The sequence below is a fragment of the Corvus brachyrhynchos genome, unplaced genomic scaffold (assembly GCF_000691975.1).
Source record: "Corvus brachyrhynchos isolate BGI_N302 unplaced genomic scaffold, ASM69197v1 scaffold11, whole genome shotgun sequence".
NCBI classification, from domain to species: domain Eukaryota; kingdom Metazoa; phylum Chordata; class Aves; order Passeriformes; family Corvidae; genus Corvus; species Corvus brachyrhynchos.
Window position 1 is genome coordinate 6,245,548 of NW_008236965.1, and position 18,123 is coordinate 6,263,670.

The 18,123-nt window shown below is 37.2% G+C and overlaps 1 protein-coding gene across 8 annotated transcripts in view; it reads left to right on the forward strand.

The window, feature by feature from the left end:
- AP1S2 (adaptor related protein complex 1 sigma 2 subunit) overlaps positions 1-18,123 on the forward strand; it is a 31,846-nt gene that overhangs the window by 854 nt on the left and 12,869 nt on the right. For 2 of the 8 annotated variants that reach the window (XR_001860066.1, XM_017728473.1), the window contains exons 1-4: positions 978-1,156; positions 8,337-8,445; positions 9,349-9,486; positions 17,196-17,288. Coding sequence is in view for 7 of the 8 variants with exons in the window: in XM_017728473.1 (XP_017583962.1) it covers positions 978-1,156; positions 8,337-8,445; positions 9,349-9,486; positions 17,196-17,240 (471 nt within the window). In the remaining variant the exon portion in view is untranslated. Of the gene's footprint in view, positions 1-976; positions 1,157-8,336; positions 8,446-9,348; positions 9,487-9,871; positions 9,904-17,195; positions 17,289-18,123 lie in introns of those variants that run through there. The other 6 variants (XM_017728475.1, XM_017728476.1, XM_017728477.1 and 3 more) reach the window with 3 other exon arrangements.

The following is an 18,123-nucleotide window of genomic DNA, read 5'->3' on the forward strand; positions in this document are numbered from 1 at the left end:
GGACCAGGCTGGTCTTTCGCATCGTATTTCATGTCTATCATATTGCCCGGGAAACTTCCCCAGCCCCGTACAACTTCGAGCAAAAAGGCAAAAGAAAAAAGCCCAAGCCATTTCATTTAATATTACAGCTGCGGAAAAACAGAGCCCGGCAAGTTCCTCTTAAAATATAATTGCAACATCACTCCTTTAGGGGAAGCGAGACCTGGAACATAGGACCGCAGGGAAAGCACTTAATCTCTCCTTTTGTTTAACGTGGGAAAAGACTGGGCTTTTCTGCGAGCAAAAAGGCAAAAGAAAAAAGCCCAAGCCATTTCATTTAATATTACAGCTGCGGAAAAACAGAGCCCGGCAAGTTCCTCTTAAAATATAATTGCAACATCACTCCTTTAGGGGAAGCGAGACCTGGAACATAGGACCGCAGGGAAAGCACTTAATCTCTCCTTTTGTTTAACGTGGGAAAAGACTGGGCTTTTCTGTGCCGTAGGACGCTCCGCTGGGAGGTTTGATGTCTTTTAAAGTATCCCGAGGCTTTTCAGAAAGGTTTTACGTGCAGATTGTTCCTGTAAGGCTTTAATCTGGTGAAGTGTAGATGAGGTTGGGTATGGGAAAAATGTGCTGTGTTGTTTTTCTGTCATTTTGGGTAGAAAACGCAAATGAAATCATACTGGTGCTGGACGTGGCTGGTTTGAAATTGGGGTATATTCTCTCGCCAGCTGATGGTTCTGACACCCCTTTCTGAAACTTGTGTGCGCTTTCTTCTGCCTTTGGCTCGGCTGACCTTGCTCAGCAGAATCCATTGTATTATTGCTGCTTCCAAATCTTGTGTAACATCTGCCAGTGCTATAGAAATAGATAATGTAGTTAGGGTTTTGGATGTCCGTCTTTCTTCTTGTTTGGTTTTTCGCAAGAGAGACCTTTTCAAAACTCGGAGACTGAGATTAATGCTTTTCTTTTTTCCCCTCCTTCCAATTCAACAGATGCAGTTTATGTTGCTTTTTAGTCGCCAGGGGAAACTGAGACTCCAGAAGTGGTATGTCCCATTATCTGACAAAGAAAAGAAGAAAATCACAAGGGAACTTGTTCAAACAGTATTAGCCCGCAAACCGAAAATGTGCAGCTTCCTGGAATGGAGAGACCTGAAGATTGTCTACAAAAGGTGGCTCTGTCTCACTAACCTCGTAATTGCCATACATTACAAACGGTGTATAAAGTAGCAAGAAAATAATGAAGGTTGTTTTTGTTTTGTTGGGTTTTTTTTTTCCTTCCCTCTGTTGGTTACAGAGAGACTGACTTTTCCCTTGAATCTAATTTGATAACCAAGCAGGAATCATTCATGTGTGGAAAATCACTCATGCATTTAGAAATGTACTGAAGAAAAGAAATGAGCTTTCTTCCTACTTTCATAAGGAGTGGCAGTTCTTCTTGGTACTCTGTTTAGGTTCACACAGTACATACATGCTTCATGTTTGTACACATTTCAGATGTAATAAGTGATAAAAATCTTGCAAATATTTACATCAAGCAGTGGCTTCGTTAATCACCTGAAAATATAACTTGCTTTTAAAGGCTCACAGAAATAAGGAAATAATTTTTCAAAGTACCTGGTTTGTTTTTTTGGATTTTTTTATTTTTTCGCTAAGTACAGAACGAAATTTTTCATAATGAAAGAAATCATGGCTAGCTTTCTTTTGGTGGAAGTACTGTATAATTTTTTTTGCAATAATTTCATTTTTTAGTTGTTCCCTAACCCTTCTAGGAGTATTTGGCAATAATTTTTTAGCTTTTTCTGATCTTTAGAACATATCACAATGGAGTGGTGTGAACATAATTTTTCTCCAGAAATAACAGTAATCCTCCTTCTGATGTGGTAGGCTGCATCTCTTCCAGCTGAAGGTGGTGCCACAAAGCCTTGAGTTATCTCTCTTCCTGGTTAGTTGTAAACTTCAGAAGGTTTACTCGTTCTTCTTTTGTCATGGAGATGGTAGTTAATTTGTGCCTTACAGTAAGTATTGTTGTATTCCCTTTAGATAGGACAGAAAGAACTGGACCAGAAATGAGGCGTTTGTAACTCTTTTCCAGGACAACAAATGGGTAGTATCAAATATGTTTAGATGTTTTAAGTCCTGCTCTCATATATACATTGGTTTGTGTAAATACATGTGTGGGGGTATTGCTGGTCTGTCTAATGCATGTAGTTATTCAACATGAGGAGGAAGGAGGAGAAACAATGCATGAGGCTGTGCTGATAGCATACACATTTTCTTTTCCCTCTTGATTTCCTCATAAAACTTCTTGAACATGTATGTAGACAAGCTTGCTCAGACACTTGCTGTGCTTCCTTCAGTGATAATGCCTGCAAGTGCTTTTTCAGCTGGGCATTCATGGGACTAAATCAGAAAAATGAGGCATGAATAGGCCAATCTGTTTCCTTCCTTACCCAGTCTTTGAACAGCAGTGGCTGTTCTGGGGATGGGATGATTCCACATAGCTGCTTTCCCTCCCTGTTTATTGCTGTTAGTAACTACTTGCCACGTCCTTTTGTGTCTAGGGAGCTGGTGGAAATTTGGATAGGACTGTTTGAGTTGCTGAACTTTGTGGTGTTCTTGCATCTCAGTGGTGTGTTGTGGGTCCCATGGTCAAGGAGAATGAAGAAATTTGCTTGGAGATTTCTATGTCTGGCTAAAAATGGTCTAAATACTGCAGTCTGTCTGCTGGACTGCTGGTGTGCACAGCTGACTGCAGTAGTTTATTTCACTCTCTGCAGACCAATCTGGCACAGAGAGCCTATGAAACTGCTAAAGATGAGCTTGTACCAAGCTAATGAACATCTCAACTTTTTTTTTGACTAAAACATCAGCAGAAGGACTAGGTATAAGGGATGATAGTTTAAGTTTCTGTATCTGATAACACTAATAGCTCTTAGGTTTGTGGGACTTGTTCCCATCATTGCACCATAGTTAAAGATGGTGAGTACCAACTAGTATGATTTCTTTGTAAAGGGTGACTTTTAGCCACCACCTTTGCAGCTACAAAAAGAGAAACGTACCAGAAGGAACTCTGTGGTTGTGAAATTGCAAAAGGTGCTCCCAATTCCTCTTGAGCATCTCATCTTAGAAGATATCTGCTAAGATTTGTTGTTGTCTGATCTATTGCTGAGAAGGATCTGAACCTGCTGGTGCAAATGTTTTTCAATATAAATTATAAAAGTATGTTCCTATTTCTGAGTCTTAAATTGCTGAAATTTAAGTGCTGTTTTTTTTTTTTTTGAGTGTGTTTATTGTTCACATGTAGGAGACTTGAACCTAGATATTGCAGCTCAAAAGTTGGCAGTATTAGAAATATATTCAAGGTCTCATCGTTGTACCTTTTTGCAAGAACAAAATGAACTTAAAATGTAAAGTTGGCAAGACAGTGGCTTTAGCTTCCTTATGATACTTAACATTTATTAAGACTGCTGGACTATTTTGACTAGCCTCCTTTGCTCTGTAGCATTTCACCTTTATAGGGTGTTTTCTGAATCTTCAAGGAAATAGATCTTAAAATTCATGTAAACGTACGTGATGTAGCTTTTATTTCCCTTTGCTTTCATACTTGTAGCATTTATAATGGTTGCAACGTAGGCTCAGTCATTGTCGTCTTAAATTTTTTTCCTTCAGCACTACAAAACACAGATGGAGGGGTGCCCAGTTTTGGTCATGGTGTGTGAATTGGCTTATAAGTATTCTGTAGCTGGTTTGGAAGATAGTTTTTCAGGCTTATAGACACCAGAAGATTAAAAAAAGGACATGAGCTTCTGACTTCAAGAAGCACAGAGATTTGAAGTGACTTTCTGGGAAAATAAAAAATGAAATATGGGAAGCCAACAACAATTACACTTTATGAAAATAGAGGGGGAGTCATCTGCAGACAGCTGATTAGAAACTTAACAAACACAATTGATGTGTTTGCTCTTCACATTTTGTCATTTCAAAAGTAACGTATTGGTTTGGAGCATATAGGGTAGAAGTTCGTGCAGCTTTCCCCCTGTGGCAGAAAAAATGTGTTCAATGTTAACATTTCTAATTCTGCTAAAAAAGGAACTTAGGATGTGATTTTTTTTTTTTTCTTTGAAGACTTCTTCTGTTCACTATTTTATCTTCTGGCAATATAAGTTATTTTCATTGTGTAGTATGTTGCAGGCAAAATCAGAACTTGGAGAAAAACTTGTTTTGTATAAATTTTACTTTGTTAGCATTTGGTGAACTGCATTCATGGGACTTAGTTACTGTTGATTAGTTATTTGATTGAGGATTGTGGCTTTGCTTTTATGTGTCAGTTTGGAACTGTATTTGGAATATATGAAACTACCATAGCTTTTGCTGCTCTTGATGTGGCAATTGTCTTTTGCTTTGCATGCCATAACCATAATCAGAGGTCATATTAAGGACTTACAGCAGAGTAAGTTTTAAAACCTTCTTTCTACCCTCCCTCCACTGAAAGAAGCTATGAAAGAGCCCATTGTGCTGGTATTGTGCCTCTTAAAGTACTGTGAACTGAAGGTACAGCCATGTGGCCACTGGGATGTTCCCAACTGTTGGCATGATCCCTCTTTTTTCTTATATATAACTTGGCAGCTAGTTGTACCTCCTAAAAGTATTACTATGGTGTTGATCAGGTAGCTTTGTAAAACTGGCTGAATTCAATGATTATGGTGAATTAGATACTTGGGCTTGCTAATTTTAATTAGATCAGGTCTTCTTTGTACAGGGTTCTAGTTTGTGTGGCACTAGGAGGACCTCACTATCAAGAAGTAGCAGCTTTCTCTTAGAGAAATAGCAGTGTTCTTGTTTATTTCGAAACTGCTGGGGGCTATAGCCTTGCTGAAATAAGAAACTGGAAAAGTGCTTTGTTTTGGTAGACTCTGTCCTGGAGTCTCAGAAGTTCCTGTTTTATTAAAGCAATGTGTAAAGTTGTGGGACAATAAAAAGATCTTTTGTCACGCACAGCTTATTGGTGGTCCCAGTTTTCATTGGGTCAACTATCAGCAAACCACAGATTCTTGGGCTCCTTAAGCACTTATCTGCCTCCTGGTTGTCCTTCAGAGTTCGGTTCTGTTGGTGCCAAACTTTGTAAGCTTTAAACTTCTGCAGTTAGGATCTACATGCAAAGTGACTTAGATGCTGACAGACTTATGGCTTGTTTGCAGGTTTACCTGGTGACAAACTTCCAGGGATGACTTCAAGCAGGTGTTCTCTCATCTAGAAGGGGAACACCACTGAGCTGGTAGGATTTGCAAGTTGTGCTCTGCCTCCAGCGACCTGATCTCTCAGCAGTTACTGAACCTGGCTGTTCAGAGAGCAGAAGATGAGAACTCTGTTGAAGCATTGCCTGCCTGTTTTGAGGCTTCCCACTACTGAATTATTGCAACTCTTGGGGGGAGATACATGGATTTGTTTCCTATAAAAAAAAAAATCCTGAGGCCATCTGTCTGAAGGCAGCAGTTTGCATAAGTATTTATACTCACTGTGTTACCTTTTTGTTCTTCAATCCTTTATTGCATTTTCAGGTGATTTTGTCCAAACTTTTTTTTGGTCTCTCTGGTTTTGGACCCCTTTCTGATAAGTGGAGGACATTTATCATAAAATATTTTCCTAAATGAGAGTAAGCAGCTGAGTCTGAAGATTATTTTAATAATATTTAATGAGATAAAAAAAGACCACAATTGCAGTAGGAATAAAAAAGGCAGAATGTTTCTTACAGACTGCACTTCATTTACTTTTGTGTATATATTTTTCTATCAGGGTTTGCCTTTTATTTGGGTGCATATGAAAGGTTTCTGTCAGGCTCATTAGGAAGAAACTGTTTCTGCAGAGCAGAAATCTTTTTGAGCCCAAGTAATCTACTCGTCTTCGTGTGGATACTGTCCATGTAAACTTCTACACTTGGCAAAACTTCGAGTGTCTGCTGTGGATTATAAGTGGACACTTTTTTTCTGAAGCCCTTCCTGCAGAGGAAAAAAATTGTAATAAACTATTGCCTCTGAGGATTTGGATCTGAAGCATTCCTTTGTAGTATGCTCATGCCCTTTGGTATGACTTGTTTAAATTCTTCTGCCATTTGCCATTCAGGCTTATTAAATGTGCATTTCGGGTTTTTTGTTGAGTAGTGATCTATTAGTCATGGTTGCTACTTAAAAAATAAATACAAAAATATTCTCTGCATATAATAATAGATACCTAGGCCTCCATTTTGTGTTGATACCCACTGAGTAATTTCTGTTTCTTGGTCTTATTTCTCCAGAACTGCAGTTGGCAGAGCTTGAATGTGCAGTCTACTTGCTAGCTGCCAAATATGGTCTTCTGAAAGTATGTTGTGTTCTCTTTTAAATGAGGACACTGAGAGCAGACCATTTTCTGGGGAAGTATTTTTTGTTGGTCTCTCTCTCTCCCCTCCCCCCTTCTTTTTCTGTAAAATAGTTCTGTGCATCAAGAGAGACTCTTTAAGTACTAGGAGAGCACAGAGGAACTGTCCCGTGTGGATAAACTTCAAATATTTGAGTCAAATTTGATTTGATAAGGTCTGCTGGTATGTGGTTCAACTTGGGTTTAAGCAGTGTAAGGAAACAGTTTAGCTGCACTTCATCGTAATCAGTGCTGCTCATCTGAAGGTGGTGAAAGCCTTGTTTAGATGGATTTGGCATGAGTGCTGGTGATTAGTGTAAATGTGAAATAATGTGTCAATGCTCTTTTTTGATGCAATGAAATATAACATGGAGCTTGACTTATAAATTCCTCAGTAGGTTTGAAAGCATTTTTTTTCTTTATAATATTTCTTTCCAATGCTTTTAAATAGTTTAGGTTCCTTATACAGATTCAATCTTGCGAGCTACTACAATGACTGTAAATGTCCTTGAAAAATTAGTGAGGCATAAACAGAACCCTGCAAAATCAAACAAACTGTGCTCAGATGGGACTTCTGATGAGCTGATGAATCCCCATGGTGAAGAGATGAAAGAGTGAGGGAACAAAAGTATTGTCCTTCACTGGAGGTGTCTTCCTCTCTTCCCCCATCATGTTTGGGGGTAGGATAGGCAGTAATATTTTACAGTAGTTTAAAGATTTGTATAGAAGCTATTCTGATTAATCTTTCGTGTTGAAGCCATAGCAATTTGATTCAGAGCAGAGTGGGAGCAGGGGGGACGTTTTCAGATCATAAAAGGTACTGGATAGGCATCTAGGAGACAAATTTCAATAAAGTGAAAATACAGTGGGGTTTTTTCAGAACTTCTAGCCAAAAAGTCTGACAAGTCCCAGCTGATAAAATATGTGTAATGTTTAAAAGTTGCATGGATTTCTCTGCATGGGAAACAAATATGCGCTTTAAACTTGGCACTCACATCTGAATGACTTCTTTTTCAGTAGGGCTGGCTACTCGAGAGTGCTTTATGTGGCCTAAAGAGGCAAACAAAAGCTGTTTCTGGTTCATGTAAATTAGCAGTTAAAACAGGTGGTACTTGAAATCTGGTTTGCACCATGTGTGACTGAAAAGCATATGGTTTTGGCACATTAGAAGGGACTAAATGGGGTTTTCAGCTTTCATTCCTTCTTTGTTTTTTTATCAGCTTTTTTAAAACATGACTTGAACAAATATATGGTAGAGCACAGTAGAATTGGATGGCCTTTTTGTTAGAGTGGAACTCTATTATAGCTGAAGTTAAGAATTCCCTGTCTTCCTAGATGGAAATGGATTGCTAGAAACTATTTGATGGCCTCTCATCAGTCTGATGCCAGGACAGTTAGTAGGAATTGAGCTGTTGACTTAGTAGTAATTGGGGTGTATGTCACTGGTGTTGGTTTTGGAGTTTCTTGAATTTTTAAAATTCTCTATATAGACCAAAACCTAATTGCTAATTCAGTTCATCTTTCTTGAGGCATTTTTTATGGTTTTTAATATCTGTGTATATCTTATATGATGAAAGTTTAACATTGGATCAGTTAATTAATATACTGATGTATGGATGTTACGGTGAGAAGAGAAAGTATCTTATCTCAGAACTCTCCCATGATGCCACAAAATCAAAGATATTTAGTTTTCCAACCACCTCTTTGGCTATTTTAGTTCTGTCAGCTGAAGGATGGCAAAGAGTGAAGTCATGCTTGACTCGGAGATATATCTCTTTTGTACATGTGTGTCTTCTGGTCTTTCAGCCATTCTTTAGTAGGACCTGCTTGGTTATGATTTGGAGTAACAATATGCTGAACTTGAATATGAAGGACTGCCGAGAATGTGATACTCCTCAAGTGCATTCATTTTGCTTATGCTTGTATGCTAACATCAGGATTATTTTGTTATTACAGATATGCAAGCCTGTATTTCTGCTGTGCTATTGAAGATCAGGACAATGAACTAATAACTCTGGAAATAATTCATCGCTATGTAGAACTTCTTGACAAGTATTTTGGCAGTGTGAGTTAGTTTCTTTATATTTTGTCATTTTGTTTTTTGCCCACAGCACTTTTACAAGAACATAACCAATTAGTAATTGAAAAGGTGCATTTAATATATTTTGTGTGGCTTGCTTGGCCAAACTAAACTGATGCTCTTCTATAACTGTTAAAATATAAAATTAAATTATTGATTTGGAGAAGAACTATTATTAATCCGGTGTTAATTGCCTGTATTTATTTCATTTCACAGTAGTCTCACTTGGGGTCAGATAAAGTCTTACTCTTAGCAGCAAGCTTTTCTTCTTCCTGGCCCTGCTCTAGTGTGAGCACTTCTTACATCTGCTTCCAAAGGAGGCAGTTGGTTGTGAAGTAGCAGGAACGGTAAGGAAAGACAAGAGAGACATCTGCTTACCCAGACAGCAAACACAAACATCTGTAGTAATGTACACTAGCACTCCTAGAAGAACTGCTGCTCATTCTGCCTTCATTTGTAGTCCTTCTGACTATGGAATGCACAGACTGAACAAGAAATGTGAGATTATTCATTTTCATATCTTTCTGTAAGATTGTGTAAGCTACCTTTGCATACGGCAGCCAAGGAGAGAGCTTTATAGGGAATATTCTGTTGCCTCTTGAAGAGCTGTGTCTTACAGACTGCTGTGAATGGAACCCTTTTTAACAGTGAAAGCATTTTTCAGAGGTTACTGTTGCTGTTTTTAACTCAAGCAAAAAATACGATTTTTTTTTCCCTCCAAGGACTGATTTTTATTGTTGCCCCAGTCCTTACAAGGTTACAGCCTTAGCCTGATGTCTTGGTTTGGTAAAGTTTGGTGAAGCTGTGAACAAATTAAGTTTTGTGAGAGGGTATACCTCAAGTGAGAGTATCCTCCCACTTTGCAATAATGGTTGATGTTCCTTTTAGGTATGTGAACTTGATATCATCTTCAATTTTGAAAAAGCCTATTTCATTCTGGATGAGTTCCTTTTAGGAGGGGAAGTTCAGGAGACTTCCAAGAAAAATGTCCTTAAAGCCATCGAACAAGCAGATCTTTTACAGGAGGTAAGCAAATCCAGCTTCTCTGGCCAAAGTGTCAGTATGGTAGGCTGTGACTCGAAAACCACCTGTTGCTCTAAGCTTCTAGAAGGTACTTTTTAGCATGCTTAGCATGTGGTTTTAGCTAGTTGTCCTAAGTGTGCAATAGGATGATGTTAGCTGCTCTTTTTGTTTGGTTTGGCATGCATATGTTGTAACCTACTGTGACTTCGTGTTCTGCTAGTAAATGCAAGTGGCTGTTCTATGTTTATACCTAGATAATTGTAGATCATGCTAATTTAACTTAGTGTTCTTCATGTGTCTTTCATTTTTTTTTTATTAATTAACCATTAGTTCTTTTGTCATACCTGATGCATGTTCACTTCTTTACTGTTTCGTTGCTGAAATCCAGAAGCTAGACTCTCTTCTTTGAGACTCATTCAGGTATAGTTCTAATTCTTAGACCTGCTTTTCTGCTATAGGCTGCTTACTGTGGAACATGTCTAAGCTGGCAAAACAGTAATAGTTGTGCCATAGAAACATACAGAATAAAGTATAAGAACATTGTTTTTTCACTTTGAATGCTTTTGTTGTTACTACTGTTGAAGAATGACAGATTGCATGTCTACTGTTTTTTAAAAAAACATTTGATGTGAAGGGGTTCAGTGGTATAGAGAAACTTAATATCATTTCTCCATATTTCTCCATCCTGTGCTGGTTATTTTGGGTTTATTTAATTTTGTTTGTTTTTTTTTCTTACTGAACTGTACACTGTTAAGGTCCTTGAATGTCTAAGTGGAAATCAAAAAATTCTCGTGTGCTGGTGAATGATCAGTCTTGTGTGCAAGTCAGTGAACATATGGTTTAACAGGGATGGTACACCTTTATTTTTTAAAGTGGATTGAGGTTTACTGCCTAGATTCTGTATAGATCCAAGTTGTTCTATTTTTCCCCCTATGCGAACCTTCAATTTGGTATTTTGTCCTGTGAATTAATTGCTTAATTCTCTTCCAAGCCTTCTGTGTTCCACTTGGTAGTCTTTTGATGGGCAAAATATCAGTAGGATGGGGAAACACACGGTGTTCTTTACCCTAGCAGCTGTGTTTGTAATCCTTTCAGAGTACAGGCAGATCCACTGCATGTTAAAAGTTCTTGTCATGAACAAGGACAGCCATTACACACTAATTTGCTACCCTGTTTTTCTAGAAAGGAAATGCATCCACCTCTTCTTGTGTTCTGATTCAATTTTTTTAAGTCTTTCTTTACTCTTTGAAGGAATTATCTTAACCAGAAGTCCTGTTGGAGTTTACAAACAGGGGAGAAAAATAATCTGTTTTTTGTCTTAAAGTCTTCCAGTTTCTCTTGCAAATGCAGTTAATTGTACATAAAGTAGAATTATTGTATTCTTTCTCATTGTTACTGTTTCTGAATTTTATTTTCACTGTTTTTGTGGGGCTGTTCTAAAGAAAAAATCAGTTCTATTTCTAGGAATTCATTGCTAATTTTTTTTTTCCAAGCAATGAACATTCTTTTTACAGAGAATATTATTTCATATTAATATAACTTCAAGTTAAAAATCTTATGCAAAAGGAAATACCACCTTTTCAATGTGAGACTTTTTCCTAGCCCTGGTAGCTCTTCCTTTCTCCATCTTTAGGAGATTTTCAGTTGCAAAGGTTTATGAAATAATTCTGATTAATTTGAAATGTAGCAGTTTATCTCAGCACCACTGGAGTCCTATGTTGGGACGTCTGTGTTTGGTTCTTAATTATATTGACTGTTGATCTAGTATAAAACTAATCCCTATACCAGACTTTTAGTTTATAAACCCTGTAAAAAGTCTGGTTATTTAAATTGAGCTTCCAATAAATTTGGCCTCTTTCCAGTAAAAGTTTGGTTTTGTATCAACTGCTGCTATGTAAATGCTGAGTTTCATGAAGAGAGTTGTTAAAGTAATAGTTTCTTACATCTGGAGAATTTTTGGTACTTTGAGTTGATCTCTGCCTCCCAGAATACTTCAAAACTACCAGACTGAAACATAGTGTGATTCAAAATTGAAAACATATTTCTAGCAGGGTTGTAATTTATTTGTTTTTGACTATGTCAGATTTTAATTATGTGCAACAAAGTGTTTATTTGGCCTGGAGTACTTATTGCCGAATATATATGTGTATATATGTATGTACATATATACACATATATATAGTTGAGTACACAGTATTACTAATTGAATATACAACATTATTAATTAGTAATGCTACATGCATTGGTATATGAAGTACCTTGAAGAGCTGTGCAGAATACTTACACGAAAGAAAATCATTACAGATACATTAAGTGACTATTTGTGTAATGCTAGGAGGAAATATGCAGAGGCACAAATTGCTGAGTGGTGAATTAATTCTCATTAGCCTTGCCTACTTGTATTTTCTGTGGAGGTTTTCTGGGATGTACTTTTATGTCTGAGCATCTACTTCAGTTTAAGTTTTTGGTGCTGTGAGGTCCCTTCACTAACTGCTACAGTTTGTGTGATTGAAACACACTAACTTTTTAAAACCCTTCTCACCTTCACATTCCTGTTAGTTCTTCAGGAATGTGTTTAGTTCAAGTATTCATTCCCTCACCCCTCCCCCATGTTTATTACCACCTGATAACTTATCAGCAGTCAGTCATCAATACTAGCAGTGGTACCCAGATGAAGGGTAGTAAAAGGTCATTAACTCCCGTACTTCCATACTTCCTTGTCACTCTGTTGTAGAAACGCTTCTGTTCAAAAGAATGCTGTTACATGTTGCTGATAATTTTATATCTTGTTTGCTAGAGAGATTTTAAATACTTAACCGGTGATTACAAAGGCATGCACTGCTGAAAAGGTGGTTTTTGGTTGTGTGAGCAACTCAGTTATACTGAGAGAAATTGGCAGATGCAGTGTGTTGTTGCATGAGTTAAATATATACATGTGACATGTGAAACAACTAAAGGATAACCCTATGTGTGATTTTGTGACTCTTGAGTTTTTTAAGGCATGAAACCACCAATGATAGATCTTTTATACAAAAGAGAGGATTTGATTTATTTCTCTCAAAAGTCTAATTGCTCTGGTTTTATTTGATGGCTTGAGTAATTCATTATGGTGCTTGGTCATTTACTGTACTAAAATCAAGGAGTTAATAATTCTAATATTTAAACCAAGCAGTCATGTATATATATTTTAAAGCAAATCTGTACAGACTTGCTCATCTTCATTTGAAGTAAGAAAAATTTCCTAAACATTGGCTATGAATGAAAATGGCTTTTGTTGATTATCCTATGTAAATTTTAGAAAAGTATTTTGGAAATTATCCCCGTTTTGTCCACCACTGTTCTTTTGTAGGATGTTTGTATATTTTTTTTAGTATTTGATTGCAGAACACCTAAATACTAAAATATCTATATTTTTAAGAGGTATCTAAATAAAAGGGCCAGTAGTCTGTCCATAGATCACTCGTTTGTTTCTGTCACTACTTCACTAATGATCAAAAAACTAAAAGCTGTGTGAGTGGTTTTTTTTTTTTTTCTTAGGCTCTTGCAGTTTGGCCTCAGGCAGTATTTACTAGTCCTTCCACATGAAGAATAAGAGATAAGCTATCAATTAACCTTACTTTCTTTGCTATTTCAAACCCTTGCCTCATCCTATATCCAGAAGGGTGCTGACAGTGTTCATGTTGTCTGACTTGCCTTAGATGCTTAGAGCTGCTCATAGATTAAAGCTTTTGGTTTTAGAATGAGCATCTTTGGAAATGAAACTCTGGTGAATTTCCTGCATATGCCGTGAGAATTTTCTTCTTGGAGATGAAATGTGCTTATTGGAAACCATAGGTTTGAAGGTATGCATAGTAGTAGGTATTAGGTTGTCTTTGAGATATGCCAAAACTCCTTCATTTTGTCATTAGCATTGACAAAAGAAAATTCTGATATTTAAGCCTCCAGTGGGTGGGAGTATAAGGAATTTTGTCTGGTTTAGGAAACAGCCTTTGTAAGCAGCTGTTTCTTACCACTTGCCTGAGAAACTTACCATAATGAATACAATTAATTCAGCCTTCACTTAATGTTCTTTCTTAAATATAGACTGTTGAAATAGACTTCCTAAGTTGGCAGTGGCATTATTGGCTTTGGCTGTACCTGTGTTCCTCTGAATGTGAAACAAGAATAAATAATGGAATCTTTATGATCATGGACATCTAACTGCCTTGACTGCCATGTACTCTTCATGTGTAACTTCCATCTCAGTTTCAGGTGGTCAGCTTTGTTGGTCGGTAGGTCACTGTAGTTTAAAGACATGCATCAGCTTGATTTTAGGCACAGATAATGATCGACGATTACATTTTAGAAGGTACATATATGGGGATCTATGAGTTACTGTGAATGAGAAGTGATAGATTGTTAGTTCATTATTTAAGGATTAGGAAATAGCTATGATTTTTGTGGACTTGAAATCCCTTCCAATTCACAGAAGAGCAAGTTGTAGTGTTTTGGTAGCGATGCTTTTGTAAAATGCATTTCAGAACTCAATCTCTGAACATGTATTTATAGAAGAGGGGGGTTATAGTGCTGTTAGTGTTTGCCACTCTACATGATACTCAAAAAGTCATGGCAGTCAGATGCAGTCCCAAATGACTGGAAAAAGGGAAGCTTTGTACTTAAGTTCTAAAAAGAGTGGAAAGGAGGACTCTGGAAACTACCAACGTGTCATCCTCGCTGCTATACCTGGGAAGATCATGGAACAGCTCCTCCTAGGAGCTGTGCTAGGACATGTGGAGGACAGGGAGGTGATTTGGGACAGCCAGCACGGCTCCACCAAGGGCAAGTCCTGCCAATCCAGTGACCTTCTGTAATGGAGCAACTACATCAGTGGGCCAGGGGAGGGCTACCGATGTCATTTATCTGGACACAGTTCCCCATAACATTGTTCTCTCTAAATTCAAGAGGTCTATTTGATGGATGGACAGTTACATCCAAAGGACAGTGGTCAATGACTCGGTGTTCCTCGGGGTCAGTAATGGGACCAGTGCTGTTTAATGTCTTAGTTAATGACATAGAGGGATTGAGTGCACCCGCAATAAATTTGCAGGTGACACCAAGCCAAGTAGTGCAGTTGACACATGCGAAGGATGGGATGCCATCCAGAGGGACCTGGACAAAGCTGGAGAAGTGGGCCCATAGGAATCTCACAAAGTTCCACAAGATCGAGTGCAAGATGCTGCACCTGGGTCAAGGCAATCCCTGATATCTGTACAGGCTGAAGGGTGAACAGATCAAGAGCAGCTGAGAAGGCCTTGGGGGTGCTGGTGGGTGAGAGGCTGGACATGACCTGGCAATGTGTGTTTGCAGCCCAGAAAGCCAATTGTACCCTGGGCTGCATCGGTAACTGTGTCCCAGCAGGTCAAGGGAGGGGATTCTGCCCTTCTACTCTGCTCTAGAGAGACCCCACTTGGAGTGCTGCATCCAGCTCTTAGGAACAACCCTCTGAAGATTGTGAATTTAATAGTAGCAGACAGCTCTGTAAACCTTGGTATTTCTGTATTTTTAATAGATAATTTTAAACTGTTCTTCTTGCACTGTGGAATAGGCTTTCCTGCAAATACTTATCAGATCATACTCTCATGTTTAAAGCAATAGGAAGTATTCCAGAAAATGAATAGTAGAACCTGCATCTCTTTTTTCCCATGTACTAATGGGGGAAGAGGAGGTTAACGCTTGCAGATTTAAATAACTTGTTGAAAAGGTGGTGCTGAGTATCCAGGAAGTTAGCGTATCATGCTTTGACCTCTTCCCATGCTCAGTCTGATTTTTTTGTTGCTGTTGTTTCTTTAAGTGTGTATACAAGTAAGATGTGGCTAATTCTACTACATTAAAGAAATCAAAAGAAATAAATATGAGAAGATCTTAAGACTCAACAGGTTGAGGAAGGAGTCTTCCATATAAGTGCTAAATATGCATTCATTAAGCTTTGCAAATTGAAACATCAGAAAGTTTCAATTATAAGTAAGACAAATTAGCATAAGCAGTCCTTGCTGTCTCGTAACTATTCAGTACCCCCTCAGAATTCCAATACTGATCAGTTTGCAAACTGTGAACTTGATCATTTACTGATATAAGCAATTCTTGTAGAACTGTTGAGGATATATTAACAACACACTGAACTCTTTGTAGATCATAATTCTAATAAGGGTATATTTATTCCGTACACTGAACAGATAGATTCTTTTTCAGGGACGTTCTCCTGTCCTTAGCACTAGACGCACTGTGTCAGGGTGATGCAATGAAATATTTAGCACTGCTGCATATGCCATTGCTGTTTTCAGGAGTTTAGTCATGTGCTTCTCATTAATAAACAGTAAACTCAGTGAACAATTGCAGGAGGCTGCTTGACAGTAAGGAGTATCTTCACAATCAGGTGCTCTTTCTTGAATGCTCACATTAATCTGCATTTTAGTAGAACAATTTCATTGGATGTGGCAGAATGTTGAAAAGAGCAATGTTAATGTTTGGATCTTGAGATTGTGAGGAGAAAATTCCATTTTTACTCTGTTGTCTGAGATGATGTGTCATGTTGCAGTGCTACTACCCTTTCTAAAATTTTCACTTCCTTTGAAGATGGTTTTAGAGTGCCAGAGAATATTAGGTGAGAAGAATACAAATGTCCCCAGGAGGCATCCTGTTGTATTTGGTTTTAGATTTTCATTTCTTTGTGGTCTTCTCTGTTGTTGTACAGATGTTGGGGCACATTGCTGGTATGTGTTTTAGGGCTTTTATTTACTTTTAAGGGAGAAGCTATATTTTTTGTTGCCAAGTGGTGATGGGTATCAAGATACAATGAAAGTGTGTATATTAAATTCTATGCAGAAAATTTGATATTAAAAGGCAAAAAAAAAGTCTGAGAAGAGCTATTGTTCACAACTCTTTGAGAATTATGAGTATGTTTGATTAACAGATGAATTGATTAGAGTGAAAATGTGGAACTTTTTGCACTAAGCAATATGACATGAAAGTGACTGCCCAGCAAGTAACAATGGTGACTTAATAAATATGAATTTTGAATTAAATTGTTTAAATTACTTCAAGGATGATAGGTTGAATGAAACTTACTTTTCTTCATGGAACAAGTCTTATTTTAATAACAATGTTAGTAATAATACTATGTGACAGTTAATCACTGAATTAAATATATGTAAATTTGGTATCATCCTATTCTATTACACTCTCAATCTGTTCTAATAATGAGCAACTGCTTTTAAGTCTCTTTAAAAAAATAAAATCTTTGAATTAATATTCCTTCATGCACAATTGAAGCTTTCTAAAGAACTCTCTACGACTTACTCTTTTAAGGTACCATTATCCTTTACTCTGGTTAAGAAATGAAAAATAAACTTTTTTTTTTTAATGCATCTACTTGAAGTCTTTGAACAGATGTTTTCTTCTGATGCATTTCTATTTGCTTTCTTAACAGTGGATTTTAGGAAGACCTGTTAAAACTATATTAACCTAAAGAACAACAATAGCTGAAACAGATTTGAGTGAAATAACTGAATTTACTTTTATATATAGTTTAGAATATTTTTAAGTCTTGTTTTAAATGTAAATAAGCTGTACATGATTGGGTGGATGTTGAGTTTTTGTTTGCTTCTTTTCTTTTTTTTTTTTTTTGTTTCAGTAGTTGGTATTACATTTTCACTGCTGCTTGATTTTGTTTGTAGAGCCAGAATGAAGACTGGGGAGGTTTGTCTGAGGATATCTTATGATTAAGAGCAATCTAAGGCATTAGCCCTTTTGACCCATCTAAATGATTGGTAACTACCAAGTTTACCATTTTGGTGGCATGGATTAAATGGGTGCTATGCAAAGACTGCTGCACGTGTAATTAAGTCCTTGCAAGGGTAAACAAAAAATGGGTGATGGGCTTAACTTTCTGCAACACTTGCATGATGGTCTTTGAAGAGTGCTTTGACTGTTTCCTTTTATTTTCCTTTTATGTACTAACCGCATCAACTTGAAATGTCTGACTTCTACTGGCTTTCTTTGGTGTTGATAATTAAGTGGGATAATGCAAGTTAGAGAAATGGATACCAAAGCTAATAACTAAACAGATGTTTGGCTTTGTTTACTTACAATCAGCCCATGTAAACATGTATTTATTGGAAAATGAGCTGTTTACATCTGCTGTGCAAAGAAAATGGGCCCTAAAAAGACTGGGTGCTGCTGCAATTGACTGTATATCAAATGCCGGATGCTGCATGATAGAACAAAGCTTATTTGCATATATAGTGCATTGCAACATATTTTTGTCCAAAGCATAAGTGGAGTACGTTGTGGCAGTCCTACTAATAAAGGTAAGATTTTAATTTGCATAAAGCAAGTTTAAAACGGACATGAAAATGATTTGCTGGAGAAAACTTAATTCCTCTGCTGCTTACTTGATATAATGATAAACAAGTAGCTCAGTAAACAAATTGGCTTTTGTAATGTGGAACTGTGGTAATAGATCTAATTTCACATGCAGCTTTATAAATATCAGGACTTAGTTTCCAGATAAAAGAAAATAATTATAGTAGGCAAAAATATTTGTAACATGTTCAAAACCAAATTCACAGTTGGTGTATGGGTATTTTCACCATTTAAGAGTTT